General features: G+C 64.2%; 3 protein-coding genes across 4 annotated transcripts; 1 reads left to right on the top strand and 2 right to left on the bottom strand.

The window, feature by feature from the left end:
* Positions 1-72: 72 nt before the first annotated feature.
* Positions 73-7,019, top strand: TUBG1 (tubulin gamma 1). Its single transcript, XM_083877743.1, has 11 exons — positions 73-190; positions 394-506; positions 1,015-1,182; positions 1,433-1,501; positions 2,317-2,396; positions 2,988-3,114; positions 3,803-3,889; positions 4,112-4,261; positions 5,560-5,712; positions 5,974-6,135; positions 6,351-7,019. The coding sequence occupies exons 1-11, from the start codon at positions 142-144 to the stop codon at positions 6,546-6,548; spliced, it is 1,356 nt and encodes a 451-aa protein (XP_083733869.1). The 5' UTR covers positions 73-141; the 3' UTR covers positions 6,549-7,019.
* An 894-nt stretch (positions 7,020-7,913) lies between these two features.
* On the bottom strand, positions 7,914-14,794 carry PLEKHH3 (pleckstrin homology, MyTH4 and FERM domain containing H3). 2 transcript variants are annotated; one of them, XM_083877689.1, is made up of 13 exons: positions 14,610-14,794; positions 12,713-12,768; positions 11,977-12,065; positions 11,656-11,850; positions 11,321-11,478; positions 11,039-11,162; positions 10,543-10,840; positions 10,238-10,445; positions 9,871-10,007; positions 9,631-9,751; positions 9,102-9,551; positions 8,836-9,027; positions 7,914-8,755 (listed from the first exon to the last, which is right to left on the bottom strand). In XM_083877689.1, the coding sequence occupies exons 1-13, from the start codon at positions 14,760-14,762 to the stop codon at positions 8,573-8,575; spliced, it is 2,364 nt and encodes a 787-aa protein (XP_083733815.1). In that variant the 5' UTR covers positions 14,763-14,794; the 3' UTR covers positions 7,914-8,572. The 2 variants fall into 2 exon arrangements, with proteins under 2 accessions (XP_083733815.1, XP_083733816.1); XM_083877690.1 differs by having other exon boundaries at positions 9,105-9,551.
* A 2,337-nt stretch (positions 14,795-17,131) lies between these two features.
* On the bottom strand, positions 17,132-18,166 carry CCR10 (C-C motif chemokine receptor 10; the record flags this gene model as incomplete). The annotated part of the gene is made up of 1 exon (XM_083877799.1): positions 17,132-18,166. One exon carries the CDS (start codon positions 18,164-18,166, stop codon positions 17,132-17,134), a length of 1,035 nt encoding a protein of 344 aa, XP_083733925.1.
* Positions 18,167-21,104: the final 2,938 nt, after the last annotated feature.

Here is a 21,104-nt window from a genome sequence, read left to right as displayed (position 1 = left end):
CCAGGGCGCCGCCACGGGCGGAGGTGCGCGGGGCTGCCCCGGAAGTGAGCGGTGTGCACGCGCACTGCCGTTGGCGCCGGCGGGAGACGCGGCGGTACCGGAGTCGGGCGGGGCGCGGAGCGCAGCGGAGCCTCGGCCGCGATGCCGCGGGAGATCATCACCCTGCAGCTGGGCCAGTGCGGCAACCAGAGTGAGCGCGCCACGGCCGTGGCGGGCCCGGGGGAGCGCGCACCGGGCGGGGTCGGGATGCTGTGGGGGGGGCCCGTTAGCGGGGTCTGGCGGGACGGGGCGGGGCTTGGAGCGAGTGGGGCGGGGCCCGCGGACCGGGGCGCTCCGGGCCCTGCCCCAGCCCCGGTCCCGGTGCCCGGCCAGTCTGACCGCCCCTCCCCGCAGTCGGGTTCGAGTTCTGGAAGCAGCTCTGCGCCGAGCACGGCATCAGCCCCGAGGGCATCGTGGAAGAGTTCGCCACCGAGGGCACCGACCGCAAGGACGTCTTCTTTTACCAGGTACCGGCGCCCCCAGGCGTGGAGCGGGGCACACCGAGCCAAGTGTGCTGCCCTGGTCCCTGCGGGGCTCCGTGCCCGGGCAGGGGCAGCTGGGCTGTCTGTGTCCATCCAGCCCACTCCACAGCCCCTGCGGGCACAGGGACGGCTGGGCGGGCCCTGACCGTGCAGGTGGGAGCGGCGGCTCAGCCCAGGCTCCTGCTTACAGCCCGCTCCGGGCTCCCGCCTGCGCTCCCGGTCTGTTAGTGGAGCGCTGTGGGGGCGGAGCAGAGGCACGAGGCTGTGGCTGCCATAGATAGTGTCTTATGTAAGCACCAAGAGTCCCCCCCTCCTGTGCTGGGAGTGCTCTGGGGCACAGAGATGCTGCATTGAGGACAGGCTGCACAGGACCAGCCTCTCTCCTCCCTCTCACCATGTGGGGCTCACCTGCAGCCAGGGGGTGGCTGATGCTCTGGCAGGGGAAGTGGCACCGAGCTGCAGCAGCATCAAGATCCTCTTGCTCCCGTTGTAGGCAGATGATGAGCACTACATCCCCCGGGCCGTGCTGCTGGACCTGGAGCCCCGTGTCATCCACTCCATCCTCAACTCCCCTTATGCCAACCTTTACAACCCAGAAAACATCTACCTGTCCGAGCACGGAGGAGGAGCTGGCAACAACTGGGCCAGTGGCTTCTCGCAGGTACCAGCTCTAGTGCTGCTGGGGCAGACACAGGGCAGCTCTTCAGCCCTGGGGCTTTGTCCTGGCTCCCTTGTGTCAGCTCAGTCCCAGTTTCTGAAGAGCATCTTGTCACTGTCAGGGACTGATGTCCCTGTGGCACCCTGGACACAGGACCACACTGCCAGTCTGACTTGACTTCACACTGAGCTTGAGCAGCTCTTCTCCATGTTCTGTGGGAAAGGAACAAAACCAGTCCTCATCTCTCTTGCAGGGAGAGAAGATCCATGAAGATATTTTTGACATAATAGACAGAGAGGCTGATGGGAGTGACAGTTTGGAAGTAAGTAAACAAGGGATTTGGATCTGGTGGTCCTGCCTCGTGTTTTCCTGGCTAGGTTGCTCTTTGTAAGGTTGTGCTCAGCATTCTAGTGGGCACAGACTTGCTCAGCGAGCTTCTGGGACTGAGCACAGAACATGTAGAGAGGGGATTTAGGGACAGGAGGTCTGTCCATCCCCACTCCACCTGCCAGCCTGCCCCACAAGTTCTTTCACTGTTTGCCTGTGGGGCATTTTTCTTTACACTGTCCACATGAACCTGTACCCTGTGTGCAGACAAACAGGGCTGCCGGGTGTTCATGTCAGGCTGTGACATGGCAGCAGGGGAAGGGAGAACATCACCAAAACAAGCTGGCAGGAGATTCAAGTGCCTGTTGTGGGAACTGAGCAGGTGGGAGCTGCCCTGGAGTCAGGCAGTGGTAGCTTGCCCTCAGTCATTCTAGGAGAGACCCAGGAAAGAGCTGAGAACATGCAGCTCCATTTCCTCTGATGGACTGGGCCCTGGAAGTGACGTTGGAGCTACTCCAATTCTGTTGTGGGTGCGAGGAATCCTAAATGCTCCTGAGCAGCTGTTGCACTTTGTGGGGTGTGCAGAGATGTAGATCCCACTGTGTAGGCAGGAGTGGCCTGAGGAGCTGAGGCTGCTGCTGGGGTCTGGAGGAGCTGGGGTCAGTCTCTGCTGCATCCATGCTCCCAGCTGCCACCAGGAGCTCTGGCCCTGTCTGGCAGGTCTCTGCTGGAGGTTGTGGGGGTGACACATTTTCTGCCTGCTCTGGGGCTGAGCTTCACCTTCAGCACCTGCCTTCTGCTTCCTGCCAGGGGTTTGTGCTTTGCCACTCCATTGCTGGTGGAACAGGCTCTGGGCTGGGCTCGTACCTCCTGGAGAGACTGAATGACAGGTGAGCACAGCCCTGTCCCCTTCCCACCCCGCAGTGCCTGGCCCAGCCTGGGCAGCCTGCCTGGAGCAGGAGCAGGAGAGCGCTGACTCAGAGCCACCACCCCCACCCAAACACTGCCTTGTGCAATCCCTGGCATGCTGCCTGCAGCAGGCTGGCTCCTGATACGCCTGGGGACTTCAGAGACTCTGAAACTGGACTCCTTCTGTCCAAGCTCTGCCTTCTCTCAGCCGTCCTTATCAGGCAGCTGCCTGCGGACACCCGACAGTGCAGGGGAGGGTGGGAGGCTCTGGCTGAAGGCTGTGAGCTGCCATCCTGGCCTGTTTCAGCTTGCATCCTCTTGAAAAGACTTGTGAGCAGCTGCTTAATCAGCCTGTGGATGGCTCAGCCTCCCTGTAGCTCCTCTGGCAGCCGGCTCCTGTGCTGCTGGGGTAGGCATTGCTGGGACACATTCTCTCCCTCCCTGGGAGCCACTTTGGCTGCAGCTTTGGTGACTCACCCTGTCCTGAGCCCTGGAGACTGCTAAGGCAGCTTGTGGGAGGGGAGAGTGCAGCTTGATGGTGTTAACCCTTGAGATGGTGCCCTTCTCACTAGGTATCCCAAGAAGCTGGTGGAGACCTACTCAGTGTTCCCAAACCAGGATGAGATGAGCGATGTTGTAGTCCAGCCATACAACTCTCTGCTGACACTGAAGAGGCTGACCCAGAATGCTGACTGTGTGGTAAGAGGCCCGTGGTGCAGCCAGCCCTGAGGGGATGGCCCTGTCCCCACAGCTCAGAACTGCAGCCCATCCTGGGGTGCAGCCCACCGGGTGCCTGCAAGCCCCAGGTGCAGCATGAGCCCCAAACAGAAGGGCCAAGCAGATGTGGCCTCAGGGACCCTCACTGGCGCTAACCCCTGCAGAGCTGCCTGGCATTTCTGCCTTGGATCCAGCAGATCTTCCCAAGGCAGTGAGGACTGGCTGTGCTTCCTCTGTGTAGGAATGCACACCTGAATGCAACACCTGTGTCATTTGCAGCACCCACAACATCCCCAGCCAGGCAGCACCTTTAGCCTGCCATCAGGTCTGGCCAAGACACTGCACATCCTTCCAGCTGGTCCCTGCATGGGGCAGTGGAGGAGCAGTTGCACTGGAGCTGCTGGAACTATCACTGCTGCCCAGTGCTGGCCCATGGGTAGAGCTCTTTGAGAGCATGGGGAGCACAGCCAGGAGGGAGGGAAGAGGTTCCATTGACGGTGTCAGTTACATGCCACAGATGAGTCAGCTTGTGGTTTCAAGTGTCTGCCACTTGTGCAGAGGGCTCCACTCAGGGCCTCTGCTGGACCACCAGTGCCCTGGGACACATGGTCAGGATTGCCCTTCCTCAGCTGCCTCAGGGACCCTTCACAGAGACAGATTTCTCTTGCAGGTGGTTCTGGACAACACAGCCTTGAATCGGATCGCGACAGACCGGCTGCACATCCAGAACCCGTCATTCTCGCAGATCAACCAGCTGGTGAGAAGGACTTTTCCCTCAGGAGAAGCAAGCATGGGTTTTCCCTGCAGTGTTCAGTTTAGTCTGAACCTGCTTCATGGGCTGGGCTCAGGGGTGGGCAGCTTGAAGCTGTGAATGAGGGTCCTGTGCCCTTCCAGGTGCCCCAGCTTCCCTTGGCATGGCTGCATGAGGCAGGTTTTGACAAGCTCTGCGACCCTGTCCTGACCCTGTGCTCTCCCCTAGGTCTCCACCATCATGTCTGCCAGCACCACCACACTCAGGTATCCCGGGTACATGAACAACGACCTCATTGGGCTGATTGCCTCGCTGATCCCCACGCCCCGCCTGCACTTCCTCATGACGGGCTACACGCCGCTCACCACCGACCAGTCGGTAAGGGGCAGCCCCAGGCTCTCCTTCCCATCCCCAAGGGCAGAGGAGCTGCCACACTCACCTTGCAGCCTCTGTCAGCCCTGTCTAGTCTCGGTATGAGCTGTCACTGCACGTCCCAAATCCCAGGCCCGTGTGCTCACACCACGTGACTGCCGCGTGTGCAGTGAATCAGACGTGAGCAGGCAGTTGTGCTTGTGCCAGATGCTACCTGCTGCATACATCAGGGTGGCTGTTGAGAACATCGTGGTCAGGACTGGCAAAAGCCACCCTTAGCAGTGATGAGAGCAAGGCCAGGAGAGTGATGCTGCCAGTCCTGCCATCCCCACGAGCCATTGGCTTCTGCAATTTGAGTTCAAACACTAATGCTCAGTGTGACTGATGGTGGGCTACAGGTGTCAGCCCCTTCCTGAAGCTCAGCCTGTGTCTGAGAGTGAATTTGCCACCCCTCTGCACTTCAAGTGCTGCTTCTTGTGTTTGGCTTGTCCCTAACCAGTGCCCCTCAGTCCCCTGGTGCCAGTGGGACAGTCCTATTTTGGGAGATGCTCACCTGCACTGGCCCACTGCGGTCCGGAAGGAACTAACAGCTGCTCTTCTCCTCTCCCTGTGTGCATTTCCTCAGGATGTTTCTCAGAGAAGCAAATCTGAAAAACTGCTGGCTCTGAAAAGGGTATCAGTGTGTGATCTGTCCTCCAAGGGAGGAGTGTGAGCAGGGCTCAGCCAGTGGCTCAACCAGTGCAGGAGGGGGCTGCCACCTCACCCAGCTGTCCCTGCTGTGGGCAGTCTGGGCGCTGGCCCTGGCTGTGGTCACCCTGGCCAGTAACAGCTGGGCAAAGCCCCAACAGCACTCAGGGAGGGCACTGGCCAGGCTGCCCATGGCTCAAAGCTGGGCAAGGCAGGGAGGGCATGCAGTGGGGGATAGCCCCTTTCCTGTTGAACCCCCACTGCTCCCTGCCTGGCAATGGGACAGGACTCATGTTTGACAGCAACAACATAAAACAGTTCCCTGTCCCTCTGTTCTCAGCTGAGCTTCATGCCCAGCCCCTGCTGTGCTGCAGGGTGGGGGCCAGGCAGCCCCCAATGCTGGAGCCTCCATTGACACTCTGTTTCTTGGCCTGGCTGTGCCTGTTGTGTGGTGTTGGGATCTCCCTGTCTTGCACGTGGCTTTGCATGTGACTCCATTCCCAGGGTGAGGGCATTTCTGTCCAGCTGCCCCCTGCTCCTGAGTGTGTGTGTACCAGGCAGCAGGATGGCAGGGAGCAGCACACCTACTCCCCCTGACCCCTGGCTGGCCTGTGCAGGTGGCCAGTGTGAGGAAAACCACAGTCCTGGATGTGATGAGGAGGTTGCTGCAGCCTAAAAACGTGATGGTGTCCACAGGGCGAGACAGGCAGACCAACCACTGCTACATTGCCATCCTCAACATCATCCAGGGGGAGGTGGATCCTACACAGGTGAGTTCCTATGGCTGTTCAGGTACAGATGACCGTGGTGTGGCCCAGGGAAGAGCATGGTCTTGGAGTGAGACTACACAGTGCCTGAGAGCTGGCTTCAGATTGCTCCTCTTTAGGCTTTGGCCTCATGGAAAGGCTGCAGTCATGCTGAAATCCACCTTTCCCATGGCTGTGCCTCCTGTGAGGAACGACTCCTGGGTCTGCTACAGCCCAGCTGTTTGTCCTGCACCCTACTGCCCCTTGCTGTTCTTGTCCCACCAGGTTCACAAGAGTCTGCAGCGGATCCGGGAGAGGAAGTTGGCCAACTTCATCCCCTGGGGCCCTGCCAGCATCCAGGTGGCTTTGTCCCGCAAGTCCCCTTACCTGCCGTCCGCTCACCGCGTCAGCGGGCTCATGATGGCAAACCACACCAACATCTCCTCGGTGAGTGCCTTCCCTGGCCACGCCGGGCCCTGCAGCCCAGACCTCGTGTCTCTTCAGTCTGGGCCTGTCACAAAGCCAGGGACGGGGGTGGGTGGCTCCCAGCAAGGCTCGGGTCTGGTGCAGGGTCCTCCCATCAGTGCTGCTGGCCAAGTTCCTTCTCTTGGGAAGGGTCTCTGGGGGAGCTCTGGCCCCCCTGACCCCGTGCTGCTCTCCAGCTGTTTGAGCGGACGTGCCGGCAGTACGACAAACTGCGCAAGCGAGAGGCTTTCCTGGAGCAGTTCCGCAAGGAGGACATCTTCAAGGACAACTTCGACGAGCTGGACAACTCCCGGGAGATCGTGCAGCAGCTGATCGATGAGTATCACGCAGCCACACGCCCCGACTACATCTCCTGGGGCACGCAGGAACAGTGAGTGCCCCGCCAGGAGACAGGAAGGTCCCGTGGTCACCCCCACGCACGCCGGCGGGGCTCGTCCCTGCCGTGCCCACGTTTGTCACCCCTCAGCGCTGCCTGGCGCGGCAGAGCCGCACACGCTGCGCTCCTCTGCGGGGAGCCTGCAGCTCCTCAGCGGGGTCAGCCCCCGCCCCACCGTGTGCCCTGGCCCAGGACAGGACTGGGGCAGCTGCACGCTCTGCTGGGAGGGAACCTCTGCCTGTGGGAGCAACACTTGCTAGAAGGAGGAGGAGAGTGACCCTGGGGCTGGGAACAGGCCTGGCCCCCTTGGGTGTACACAACCCCCGTGGCCAAAGGCTCCGTGTGGCTGAGCTAGTCCTTGCCCTGGGCAGGAGCCTTGTTCCTCCTTGGCCAGATCTGGCCTGGGGCACGGGCTGTATCTATATTTTTGTAGGTTATTTTGCTTTAATAAAGGCTGTTCCTGCACTGATGCTGCCTGCATGACTCAAGATTGAACAGCCAGGCAGGGAAGACCAGATGCAGAGACTGGGGCTGCAGCTTGCCTTGTCTGGCCAGCCAGCTGGCCCCATGGCACAGGAGCACCATAACCACTGCTCACTGGCATGTCCTGGGGTGTGCAGGGCCAGCTCTGCCCTGGCTGGCACTGCCACGGGGCCCAGGCAGCACTGGGCAACTGCTGCAGCAGAGCCAGAAATACTGGCAGGACCTGCCGGCACGGCTGACCGGGGCTGGGACCGGCACCGCCCTGCCCGCAGAGACACTGCACCCACATGGATATTCTACAGGAGTGAGGCCCTGTGCAGGGGTGGGCCATGAGGGGCTGGGGGTGCCCTCACCACTCAGGATCCACGGCAGGGGACAGCAACACCAGGAAGGACATGGGCTTGAGGTGTCAGTGTCAGGGGATATGGACACAGCAGCTCTGGTCCTGACCTGTGGGAGCTGAGCTGTGGGCTGGGGACAAGGGGCAGTGCTGGAATCATCCCAAGCCCAGGCAGCCCAAGGTGAAAATTAGCATTTTCCTCTTACCCTTTGGGGCACAGAGCAGGCAACTAAAAATACAGCCACCGTGGCAGCATGGGCTCCCACCCTCTTTGGCAGCGGCCCCCATGGCCGAGGCAGTTCCCCCCGCCGGGGCAGCCGGTGCCAGGGGCTGCCCGGGAGCTGGAGCTGCCTGTGCTCTTGGTGAAATGCCAAAGGTCGCCTGGCAATGACCAGAGGGACAGCAGTCCCTGCCCCCAAGGACACACTGTGCTGCTCCTCCCCACTGCCTGTCCCAGGCCCTGCTGCCCTGGCTGCCCCAGGGATCCGACTGTCCCAGCCTCCCGCTGTCAACCCACGCTCCAGGACAGGAGGCCCAGCCTTTCCTTTGTGCATTTATTTAGAAAAACAACCAACCAACCCCCCCATCCCAAGACAGAACCAACAAACTCTACAGAGGCAACACTGAGGGGCTGAGCCCCGGCCGTACCAGCTGCCACTCCACCAGCCACCCCCTGTGACATAAACCTGGCCACAGGGCCACCACAGAGCCCAGCCACTCATGCAGGAGGAGCCCACAGGTCCCCGGGGCAGCTTGGCCCAAAGCCGCCCGCAGCTTTCCAGAAGGGGTGGGTCCAGAGGACGGACAGACAGATGATGGCACAGCACTACTGCTTGGTACCCTCTGCTCTGGGTGAAGCCCCCAGGGCACGAGCAGAGTGGCCAGGCAACACAAGTGCTGGAGGCAAAGGCACCAGGGTATAGGGGATGGGGACAGGCCTGGGGGAAGTGTGGGGGACCACAGCGGGGCAGCCCCACTGCCCACCAGGGAAAGTGCTGGGAGACGTGGGGCGCGCAGGCGTCTCAAAATAAATTAAGGGAATAGCCAGAAAGGCAATGGCAGTGGGGGCAGCACGACCCCCTGGCCCCCTGCTCTCTAGAGCAGCTGGGGGCCAGCACAGACCTGCCACTCACTGCTGGGTTTGGCTGCCCTCCCACGCCAGCCATCAGAGCACCTGCGTGGCCACACCAACTGCAGGGCTAGCTGTGGGAGGAGCCCACTGGTGGCCGGAGCTGCCAAGGCCCGGCTGCAGTGCAGAGCCCCTGGGGCAGCACAGTGGGCTCCGAGGTGGGGGGACTGGAGGGAGGCTCCTGGGGCCGGGGCAGCCGCTGGGTACCCGCAGAGGCGAGGTACGTGTTGAGGAGCTGGGCAATCTCTTCCACCTGCAGGTAGAGGGGGCATAGGGGGTCAGTACAGGGCACCCTTGGCAAGTGGGGACAGTGGAGGGATGGCAGCACCTTACCTGGGAGGTCTCAAAGAGCAGGTCTCGATCCTCCACGGAGAGGCGGAAGGTGCTGCTGTCAGAGGCACCAAAGGAGGAGATGCGGCCATAGCAGAAGCTGTCCAAGGGCTCCGGCTCTCCGGGCTTGTACAGCGACACTGCCTTGGCCCCGATGCCCAGCCACAGGCGCTGGGGCCCACAGCCCACTGGGCTCTGCAGGGAGAGAGGGGTGTCAGGGCTGCCCACTGCCAGAGCTGCCCCTGTACCACACCCAGCCGGGGCCTCACCACGTGCAGGTCGACATCAAAGAGTGTGGAGCCAAAGCCAGGCCACTCCCGCACCAAGGCCATGTAGGCAGCCATGGCCTCGGGCCGGCCCATGCCCTGCAGCAGCTTCCACTTCTCCACAATGGCAGCCATGGTGCTGGCCCCCTCCTCACGCAGACGGCCCCGCAGGCGCTGGTCCCGCTCCGCCCGTTGCTTGGCCAGCGCCTGACCCCAGAGCCCGCCGGCCAGCAGCCCTGCCCGCAGCCGGGCCCCCCGGCACTTGGTGGGGGGCCGGTGGGGCGGGGGCGGCAGGCGGGCGTGCAGCACGTGGGGCGGGAACAGCTCCTCCAGGCGCGGGAAGGGCGCGTGGGTGGAGAAGTCGCTGTTGAGACTCTGCAGGCGCAGGGCTGCCAGTGTCTGCAGCGTCTCCTCTGATGTGGGCACGTAGCCCCGCAGCACCATCTCGTGTGCCTGCAGGAGAGTGGGGTGAGCTGGCACGGCCACCACGGCATGGCACGGCACGGCACAGCCACCCCAGCATGCCACTCACCTGCTCAAAGAGGAGGGCAAACTCCAGGCTGTCCCGTGGGACATTGTCTGTGTCCAGGAAGCCGTAGTGCTTGAAGCAGAGCCGGCATGGTGGGTCCTGCTCCCGGTCCTCTCCAGCCAGGCTGCAGCAGACAGGACCAGCTCCATCAGCTTGTGGATGTGCCCCACATTGTCTCTGTCCCCTCCCACCCGTGGCCCCCCCAGCCCCTCTCCTCCATAGGCAGCAGAACAGGACATTTACTTTTCAAACCTGGTGAGGACATCAGCCAGCAGTGTGGCACTGCCCACTGGCTGCTCCCGTCGCCGGGACTGCTCGTAGAGCGCAAAGAGGTTGGGGCTCTGGGACAGCCCCAGGCGTGACACAAGTTCCTGGGCCACCTGGGCGAGACAAAGGCAACCGATGGTGACCACGTGTTCCTGGCCACGGCACTCAGGGCTGCAAAGGGACACAGATAGGTCATGGTCGGCAAAGGCAGACAGCCCCTGGCCCCTCTCCACCATAGCTCAGCTGGGAGAGACCCTGCTCATCTGCTGTAGCACGCTGCCCACCCAACCCTGCGCACCAAAATGTCCCCAGCCCCCCGCCTGGCACAGCCATAACCCCTCACCTCCTCAGCTGTGGTGTGGGAACTGATGGCCACACTGCAGGCAGGCGCCCCAGGGCAGTGCACTGTGCAGATCATCTCTTGCCGCTGCATCAGCACCAGAATCTCCTCCAGGGAGGGCACACACTCCCTCCCCTTCGTCTTTCCCAACGCCTCCCGGATGAAACAGGCATACTTGGCCATCTCTGAGGCAGGGAAACGTTTCTCTGTCCTGCAAGAAATGTCAGGAGAATCAGGGTAGCACTGATCTGAGGGGCACCCAGCACCTGGCGAGCTCCCTGGTGACAGCTAGCACCCCTGGCACTCACCTGTCCAGGTGGAAGTGCAGGAAGCGCAGGACAGGCGGGGAGGGCAGGAAGGTGCAGCTCATGCAGGTGAGGAGCTGCCAGTAGTGCAGGTCACCCTGCCCGCCCGGCGCCGGCGGCTCCGTAGTCTGCTTCACCAGCTGGCAGTAGATCTCATCCACCAGCGGTGGCAGGTCCAGGCAGGTCTGCAGGACACCCTGCATCAGCGGCACTGGGTCCCGCTCTGACTCCAGCTGCTGCAGCGAGTTGAAGAGCTTCACAGCCTCGTCGCGCAGCGTGGTGTAACTGCGGGGGCCAGGGGCTGTGGGATGGGATGAGGGTTAAGAGCCCCGTGGTCCTCACCAGGACCCCCTGCCACCAGCTGGGCACTGTCCTCACACCCAGGGCCAGCCAGGCCCCAGCCCAGTGACCACCTGCCCTGCACAGTGTCCAGCCCAGCCATCACGCCTACTAGCCCAGACTGCAGGACCCAGCTCTGTGCCCCCCACATGCCCCTCACCACTTTGGTCCAGGCTGCCATAGGGGAAGGGCAGCAGGGGAGCGTAGAGGGGGCCACTGGTGTAGCGCAGGATGGGGTTGCAGCGATAGATCTGCTCCAGAATCTCGGGGCTGTCTCTGTGCTCCTGGAGGGGCAAAGCAATGGCAGCAGCTGCCGAGGGGTCACCTGGCTGAGTGCCTGGCACTGACCCCCACCACCACCCTGGGGCACGTGAGTCCCCAAACATTCATCCCAGTGCTGCTTACAGCTGTGGGCACGGGCAGCCTGGTGCCATGGGCTCACCTCAACATCACGCATGAGCAGCTGGGTGGGCGTTTGGACAGGTGCTTTGCTGTCAATGACCTTCTGCACAGCGCACACCCAGCGCACGGCCTCGTTGAGGTGTTCTGTGTACAGGCGGTAGCAGTGCTTCCTGCCAAACACTGTCACGCTCCAGTAGCCTGCAAGAGACAGACGCACTCACCCACTGCCCACCAGCACCCCAGCCAGGCTGGCTCAGTGCCCCAGGGCTCAGCACAGCCTCTCCTCTGGGCAAAAGAAGCCCTCAGGGATGGGAGGGTAACACAGCACAAGCGGCTGGGAAGATGGAGCCTGGCCAAGGGGCATGGGCACCTCACCTGTCTCCTTGTAAAGCTGCTTGTCTGGCCAGAGCACGGAGCAGAGGCTGGTGAGCACCAGGGAGCCCAGGCGCCTGGCCCCCTTCTCGTTGCTGCTGTAGTAGTCCAGGGAGTCAGGTGTCAGCACGAACCAGTACTTCCGAGGACGGATCCAGGGGGTCTTCATGCAGCCCCGCATCTCCCGCTGCAGCCAGCCTGAGAAAGGGAACCCTCAGCCCTCACTCACATCCACCCCAGGGGCTTCTCAGCACAGGGAAGGGTCTGCACAGGTCTGACCATCCCTCTGGGATGGGAACAGCCACAGCTGGGACATAATCCCACCTTTCACGAGAGCATCAGGGTCATCCTCCACTGGCCCTGGGCCCTTCTCCACGATGAGGCTGCGCATCTCCTCTGCAACAAGCAGGGACCTGAGGACAACACGGGGCTGAGTTCAGGTACTCGTGGGGTCTGCCACAGGCCCTGAGCAGGGTGCTGGGATGAGCTGGGTCCCAAGGGGCTCTGGGCACCCCACAGCCCTGCGGTGGGAACACGGCAGAATCACTGGGTGCAAATGACCCCGGCTAAAAATAAGCTGTTTGCAGTCTTGGCCCTGCCAAGGAATTCGGAAAATGAACAACCAGGAAGGAATGTTGGCAGCAGTGTCAGTACTGCGAGTACAGGGAGAGAGCAGGCCCCTGTGCCCTGGCACCCCGTCTTCCTCAGCACCGACCACCCCAGGGCTCAGCCTCTGCTGGTGGACACAGCCTGGCAGATCCTCCTGGCACAGGAGGAGTTATGCACAGCCCCATCAGCTAAGCCTGCGGCAGTTAAGCTATCTGGCATGGCAGGGGGATGGAGACATGCCTGAGGATGCGCCAGAGATGGGGACAAGCACAGCAGTCCCGGCTCTGCCACTCCCTGCTCTACCTGACAGAGCAGCACAGCCTGATGCTACCTCTGTGGGCAGAGCACACGCCAGCACCAGGGCAACCTCCCACAACATGCCAGTCCCTCAGCTCCTGCAGCACCACACAAGGGACACAATACAGGACGGAGGCAGGGGATAATCACTCACCGCTCCGAGCCACTGCTGCTACGGGTGGGCTGGCTCAGGCTCACCTCCAGGGATCCCTGGGGAGGAAGGAGAAATCTCAGCCACATGATCATTACCTGGCACCCCTGGCCATCCCCCTCCATGACTGAATGCCTCCTCATCAACCCAGCTCTGGGCCCAGAGAGACAGGCTCACATCCTGCTGCCACGGGGCAGAGGAGCCCTGGCAACCCGCAAGATCAGAGCAAGAACCAGGGCTGCAGCTGGGGCACCCCGGTGCGGGGGCAGCCGGCGGGCGCGCTGGCCATGTGTCCTCAGCTGACCCAGCTGGCTGAATACCGTGCAGAATTGCACAAGGTCAGTGCTGAGTAATACGCTTACGGCACAAAGTCCCATTGTAATGGGGCCGCTGACTTCCTGCCCGCGGCGGTGGGACGCAGCACTGGGAAGTCCCTGGCCCTGCAGCAGGACAGGGTCAGTTCCTCCTCACGCAGCACGACTTGACATGGACAGTGCCGCTCACGTGACAGCCCTGGCACACATGCTGGGACACGAGGCAGAGCCCAGGCACAGGCAGGCACCGGCTCAGGCAGGGCGCCCAGCAGAGTGGGGTGTGGGGACATGGATGCACCAGCAATGCTGTCCTGGGAGATGCACGGGAGCTCCTGCCAGCTGCAGCCCAACAGGGCAGCTAGAGGCACGACAGGCCAGAGCACGCAACGCCAAGAAAAAGAGACGGATGCTAAAAATAGTGACAGGGAGGGGGGAGCCGCTGCAGGTATGGCTGTGCTGTGGGGCAGGGCCAGACACCACTGACCCGTGGCATTAAGGGCACCTGTCACATAACGATGGCACCCGTGCACAGGGCCAGCACCTCCAGACACTGCCGAGGCTGGGGAGGGCCTCACACGCTCCTCAGGGCTGCAGGCACGCAGGCAGTGCCTAGTTTCTGGAGGACAGTCCAGAGGAGGCAGCGGTGGCAGCCGGCTCCTTCTCAGGGATATAAATAAACAGGAAAGGAGCTGCGGCGGCAGGGCCAGGGTAGCTGCTCCCACGCTCCCACCAAGGGGCGGTCGACGCTGTGGGTTTGCAAGGACCCCCTGGCCACAGCAAAGTGCTCCCGGGGGAGCTGGCGTCACCAGCCGCCCACGCCAGCTCGGAGCCAGAGCGGCCCATGGGATGTGGGAAGCCCAAAGACGGTTCCTGACATAGTTGTGCCCTTGGCACTGCCACCAGCTCCCAGAGGGCCCAGCTCCAGCCCTGTCACTGTCCCCACCGTCCCACGGGGCTGGCACTGCTGGGAAAGGGGATCTGCTGCTAAAGGGCACCGGCAGCGCAGGGTTACCCCCAGCCCTGCACAGCCAGGGCCGTGCTGCAGCCCCGGCAGGAGAGAGGGGCCACGGCAAGCGGGGCCAGGCAGCCACCCCCCCCTGCGTCCCCCAGCCCGGGCTGGGGCTCAGCTCCACTGCTCTCGGTGCAGGAACCGCCGGGACAGACGGGAGGCCCCGGAGCCGGGGGTGCCCCCGCAGCCCGCGCTATCGGCCGCCGCACACGCAGCCCGGCCGGAGGAAGCACCGGTTTCCGCCGCTCCGTTTCCCCCCCGAGAGGAGGAAGCAGCCGGAGAGGGAGATCCAGGCCCGCTCCGGGCGGCCCGCACGTGCTCCCGGGGCAGCCCGGCCGCTCCGGCGGGGACAGCTCGGGGTCCCGCCGCGGTATCCCGGTCCAGGGAGCGGCAGCGCGGCCCAGGGGCGGGAGCACCACCGACACCCGGCCGGCAGCGGCTCCCAGCCGTGCCCGCGGGCCCGGGACCTCCGCACGGAGCCCTCCCGGGGCTGTGCCCGCCCGCCCCCGCCGCACCGACCCGCCCCTGCCCCCGGCGGGACACCCCGACCCGGCGGCCCGTCTGTCCTCGGCCCCACCTGGTCTCCCTGGGCGCGCAGCTCGAAGGACGCCTCCTCCTCCTCCTCGGCCTCGCCGTCCCCGTCCCGCTCCGCCTCGCCGTAGTCCCGCCGCAGCAGCGTGAAGCCCCGCCGACAGCAGAGCAGCCACCACAGCCCGCCCGGGAAAGGCATCGCCCCGCGACACCGACGGGACGGCACCGGGACGCGACGGGACCGGCCCGCCGCCCTCCCTCCCTCCCTCCCGCCCCGCCGCCGCCCCGGGCGGGCCGGGCCCGCGTCACCGGGCGCCGCCAATCGCCGGAGCTCCCGCCCGGGGCGGCGGGGCCGCCGCTGCGTCACTGCGGGGCGGGGGCAGCGCGGGGCCGGCCCGCGGCGGGGCCGGGGCTCCGGGAGCCTCCCCCGGCGGGCGCACCGGGTACCCCCGGCAGCTGGCGGGGCAGCGCCACTGAGCTCCGCCTGCACCCGCTGCGGGCACCGGTACCGGTACCGGGCACGGCCCCTGCCCCGCCCCGCAACCCGCACCAGGCGCTGCTCGGGCTCCCGAGTGCAGCAACACTGGCGCCCGTCCAGCAGGGCCACTCAGCCCGTGCGGTGCCGGGTCTGTGCCAGCGGGCAGCGCCGCGGGCTCTGTGCTCGGCCAGGGGGGCACCGTGGGCAGGGGGGAACCGTGGGCAGGGGACACCGTGAGCAGGGGGGCACCGTGGGCAGGGGACACCGTGAGCAGGGGACACCGTGAGCAGGGGACACCGTGGGCAGGGGACACCATGCCCGGGCAGGCCTGTCCTGCAGGCCCTCACAGCCCCTTTCCACAAAGGAGCTGGTGGAAGGTGCTCATGGTGGGGTCACACCCGATGCCACAACTGTGTGGCTGAGCTCAGCCCAGGGCTCTGCCCAGTGACAGAGGGTCTGGGGCACCCTCAAGCCATGGGTGCCATGGCAGCGTCCAGGCCCTGGCCCCACTCCCGAAGCCCCAGGAGTTGAGGCTCTGGCTTTGCTGCAGCTGTTGGGTCACCGCCGGCCCCGGGCGCTGGGATGCGCAGCAGGAAGCTCCGGCTGCCAGTTCCCCTCCCACGCAGCCGGCTCTGGATCGTGCCTGGGGCTGAGCCCCCGGTGTGGGGCCGGCTGTGCAGCCGGGGCAGTCACGGCCATCGAGCAGAGCCCACCGGCTGTGGGGGCAGCAGAGGACCGAGCGGGACCACCCGAGAGCACAGGCCGGGTGGGCAGCAGGGGCAGCTGTGCTGTCTGGGCAAGAACTGCCCGAATCTGGCCCTCGATCCCACCGAGGGCTGTGGGGGACAGAGGCACACCAGCCCGCCCCTGTGGCTGCTGAGTCAGCAGTAACCTGTTTCTGGCCCAGCACTGGATGAAACTTCTGGAATGGTTCTTCCAGTGGAGCCCTGGGCTAGGCCCAAACAGAGCAGGGGGTGAACAGGAAGTCGCCTCCAGCCCCGGCAGCCCCGGGAGGTGTTTCTCTGCATGCCCGGCTCTGCTGGGAGACTCCGTGAGCAGCTGCACCAGAGCCGAGCCCAGTCCTGTTCCCGGCGCTGTGCGATGCTTCTTTCCCAGGCCTGGTGCATGCAGGGCCCCGGCGCTGCCGGCCCAAGGCACCTTGGGGACATGTGTCACTCGCCGTGTCCTAGCCCCTGGTCATGTGTTGGTCGCCACGTGTCCGGGCCGGGCCAGCCCCAGCCCAGCGCCCTGGTGCCGGAGAACCCCCGGGCCGGGATGTGCCAGAGGAGCTGCCGGGGGGAGTAAGGAGGGAGACAAACGTGCCTCTGCCCCCGCCCTGGGGTGCAGGACCCAAGGCGGGTTTTTCCGGGGGGTCTGTGCTGTCCCTCTCTGGGGGCTCCCTGTCCCTACAGCGGTGGGGACCAGGGGAGGGCGGCCAGGAAGCGCGAGCTTCTGCTGCCTCCTGCAGGCATCGCCCGCCGGTGCCGGGGGCCAAGGAGCCGCCCCCGGCCCCACAAACCCCCCCGGGGCAGCATCGCCCCGCACGAACACTGCGCTCGCCCACCGGGACTCGTTCGGTGTTTATTGTGAGTGGGAACCAGCTGCCTGCCTGGCCCCAGGGCTGCACCCACCGACCCGGCTCCGGCACCGCCCGGACCCCCGGAGCACATTGTGAGACATCGCATAGCCCGCGACACGCGCGACATTGCGGGGCCCCCTGAAACACGCGACATTGCGGGGCCCCCCTGAAACACGCGCGACATTGCGGGGTCCCCTGAAACACGCGCGACATTGCGGGGCCCCCCTGAAACACGCGCGACATTGCGGGGTCCCCTGAAACACGCGCGACATTGCGGGGCCCCCCTGAAACACGCGCGACATTGCGGGGAGCGCAGCCCGGCGGGTCGCAGGACACTGAAGGCACTCTCAGGACATACAGGCGCTGCGGGGCCGCTCTTCCCCTGCCCAGGCGTGTGCAGGAGCCGTGCGGGTCGGTGCTGCCGTGTCCGGCTGCTCACCGGGGCAGCTCCGTGCGGGCGGGGCTCTCCCCGGGGAGCCGCTGGTCCTGCCCCGCCGCGGGCACTGCGCTCCTACATCACGTCCAGGTAGGTGGAGAGCGATGTCCGCCGGCTGGGCCTGCGGCTGCCGGGGCAGCGCGGCTGCAGAGAGCCCACACAGCCGGCGAGCCGCCGCAGCTCCCGCTGGAAGCGCTGGCCGAGAAAGGCGTAGAGCAGGGGGTTGAGGCAGCAGCGCAGGTACACCAGCCCGCCGGTGACCAGCAGCGCCAGGTCCTTGCGGCGGCTCTGGGCGCAGCTCATGTCCCAGCTGGCCAGCAGCTCGGCCGCGTCCAGCAGCGCCATCAGGCTGTGGGGCAGCTGCAGCACCACAAAGGCCACCACGAGGGCCAGCAGCATCCACAGCGTCCGGCGGGGCTTGGCACCGCGGGACGCCAGCAGCGTCCGTGCCACAGCCGTGTAGCAGCGTGCCATCACCAGGAAAGGCACCGCGAAGCCCAGCACCGCCTGCAGCAGGCTATTGGCCCCCCGGGCTGCCGCACCGGGGAACACGACATGGCAGAACTGGAGATCCTGGTGCTGCTGTGCCCGGCTGTAGATGAAGTGGGGCAGTGCCAGCAGCGTGGCCAGCAGCCAGGCCAGCCCCACCGTCAGCCAGCCGCGGTGGAGAGCTCGGGCGTGCAGGCGCCAGGCGGCCGGGCCCCGCACAACGGCCGCATAGCGATCCATGCTGATGCAGGTGAGGAAGAAGAAGCCGCTGTAGAAGTTGAGGGAGTGGACACCCTGCAGCGCCTTGCAGGCGGCTGTGCTCGGGGACCAGCCCTGCAGAGTGTCGGTGACGGCGAAGGGCACCATCAGCAGCAGCAGGAGGTCAGACAGAGCCAGGTGCAGGAGGCAGACATCGGTGACACTGCGTGCCTGGCGGTAGCGGGCGTGTGTGAGCAGCACCAGTAGATTCCCCAGTATGCCCAGCACTGAGAACGGCAGGTACACGATAAGCTGGAAGTTATGGGCAAAGCCCCGTACTGCCTGCTTCTCACAGAGCTCAGGCAACATGCCGGCCCCGCCCGAGTACTCATCCTCGCAGGGGTAGCAGTCAGTGGTGACCATGAGCTCTGTTGGGAAGGGGCGGGGAGTCACCTGTGCAGAGGGAGGCTGAGTGAGGTGGGTTCGGCAGTTGTGGCCCGGCCACAGAGTGCAGAACCACACCCAGGGCTGCCCTTCCCACCCAGCCTCACCACTGGGAGCCGGGTGGGCCGCAGCTCCTGGCCCCTGGCCCCACGTACAGGTTTTTTTTCTGTCACACCCACCCACAACAGAGTGAGGTTTACCGTGCTGTCATTGCAAGAGACCACACACTTCCCGAGCAGCTTTTGCAGTGCAGAGCTGGAGGAGGGACATGACCCCAGCCATGGTGTCCCTAGCACAGCACTGTGTCCCACAAACTAACACTACACCTTCCAGGGGAACTGCTCTGGGGCTCAGCACCCAGCTTATGGCCCCAGCTGCCCTGGGCAACTGAATCTTGGGGATCCACACCAGCATCCCCAGGTGCCCAAAGCCCCCACACACCACTCAGTGTAGACACAGCCTTGCACTACTTGCACTAGTCCTGCTCCCAAATAAGGAGCTCCTTTCTCACACAGGTTGCAGGCAGCTGAGCACAGCGCTCCCACCTCCCAACTGCTCAGCCCTGCTCTGGGGCAGCAGGACAGTGCTGCAGCCTGGTACTGCTCAGTAGGGACCCCACTGACCTGGAGGTCAGGATCTGACACTCTAACTCATGACACTGACACTCACAGTAGCCTCACAACAACAGTTTAACTCTGGCCCTTGTCAGCGAGCCCAGGCAGCTGGGCTTGAGCCCCTGTGCTCTGGGGCCACAGGTGGGATCAGAACCCAGTGCCAGGGCAGGTCAGCTCTCCAGCAGCTCCTCTAGCCCCTTTCCTGCTCAGGGCCTCAGGGGCCTGGAGCACCAGGCACTGCCCTGATTCCCCAGGTGGCCAAGGAAGGCCAACCCACAGGGCTCACAAAAAAAAAAAAAAAAAAAAAAAAAAAAAAAAAAAAACCTGAAAAAACTAACAAAAACCAGTGATAGGGGGGTCCTGCCTGGGTCCCAGCAAACCCCCCACCCTGCAGCCCCCTCACCTGCTCTGTCATTGCACAGCAGAACCTTTCTCCTGGCCGGTGGGTCTGAAGCTGTTTGATGTCTCAGTGCTCTGTTAACCTGTGGTTACACCTCCCGATACTGAAAAGTGCAGAGTGTAGACCCAGCCCTTGGGAGGGAGACAGAGGCAGGTGTAACCCCCACTGTGTATCTTTAACATGCTGGGACAGAAATAGCAGCTCTGCTCAGTATCTGTCATGTGGGAACGCAGGCCAAACCTGGGAGCACCCAGCCAGGGGAGCAGGGTCTGGATGAGGGCATCCAGCACATGCGGGAAACCTCAGCCCACCCCAGGGCTGTTGTTGGCTCCTTGCAGGACCAGAGGGAATGGGGCCAATGAATGGAGTGGGGGCTGCTGTGGGATGGCACTGAGCTGGGCACAGGCAGGATGCTCCTCCAGCAGGATTGGCAGAGCCCTGTCTGGGCTAGGATTGTCTTTTCCTGATGGCAAACATGGTGGTTCCAGAAGTTGGGGTGGCTGCTGGTGCAGAGCATACCACTCATCCAGGAGTCCCAAGCTGGTGTTGCATCCCCACGGTGCTGGGCAGGCGTGTTGCTGGTTGTTTACAACAAAACTCCCAGCTCTCATTAAAAAGCAGATTATTTCCTGTGGGGCAGAGGCCCCACTTTCCTCTCCCCAGGGGGGAGAAAATTGATCCCTAGCTTTAATGGGCTCCTGGCCATAATCCCTCAATCCCCCTTTCTCCCAGCTACAGCCGTCTTTGCCATGGCTTATCTCCACTCTGCCCTCGGCCCTCCTGCTGCCTCCAGACGGGCACAGGATCCTGGGTGCTCGCTGTGGAGGTGTGGAGCTGCTGCACCCTGGATAAAGAGCAGCCAGGACAGGTGTCCCCAGCCTCCAGGGGGTCCCCAGGGTTCTTTGCTGGAGAAAGAACCCTCTCGTGCTCTTTCTGCAGTGCGGGGATGCCAACTGCACATCTCTGCCCTGTGCTGGCTCTGGGGGTGCCTTCCTGCACCCTGCGTCTTGGGGAAAGGGGCAGGAGGAGCATCCTGGGGCTAATGCTGGCCCTACAGCCAGCTATGGGTGCAGAGCAGGGATTCTACACGTCCCTGTTGGGGCTGTCACAGATCTGACCCAGCACAGGGTCAGGACATGGGGCTGTGGCCAGAGCCCGCAGCCCCCCGGGGTGTCAGGATAAGGCCGGGTGGGCTGTGCCTCTCTTGGGGATGGATCTGCAGGCACTGCCAGGGTTTAGGGGACAGGAGGGCGGGTGCCAATGCCCTCAGCACACAGTTCTAGCTCCTGGTAGCAGAACTCCCGGTGCACTGCCAGGTGTCCCACATCCCTGCCGCACCTGGGGCTTTCTGTTCTCACTCCCCAGCCGCGGCCGGGGCTCTGCTGGGCGGGGAGGAGGTTCAGCACCGGCTGCCCGCAGCTGACGGCTGTGCTGCCCTGCCCCGGCAGCCGGGCCCGGCACACGCTGCCAGGGCTGGGGCCAGCGGTGTGGAGCTGCCCCGGGCACAGCCTGGCCGTGCTCCTGCTCTGTGCTTAGGGCTGCCCGGAGCCAGCAGCTGCTGGGGCATCCCCGTCTCTCGGGACTGCTCGAGGCCCCTGCGAGAGCAGATCTCCTGCTCTTGCGGGGCCCGGGGACACGGAGCACGGCGGGCCTGTAGGTGTATGTAGGGCACGGAGGCGCCAGCCCCCCCAACCCCTCTGTGGGCGTCTGGGGTGGCTGAGAGCAGATACAAACTAAATCCCTTCTTCTGCACCACTGGAGAGAGCAGCGACCCCGGGACCTGCAGGCCTTAATCCAGGGTTGATTACAAACAGCACATCTGCTGCGGGGGGGCCGCGGGCACCGCTCCCACCTCCCCGCACAGGGGCAGGCACGGGGGGCTCGGGGTGCTGCGAGGAGCAGG

Source organism: Zosterops lateralis (genome assembly GCF_965231275.1).
Source record: "Zosterops lateralis genome assembly, chromosome: 24".
NCBI lineage: Eukaryota > Metazoa > Chordata > Aves > Passeriformes > Zosteropidae > Zosterops > Zosterops lateralis.
Note: the sequence above shows the minus strand (reverse complement) of the source record. Positions and strands in the feature narration are given on the sequence as shown.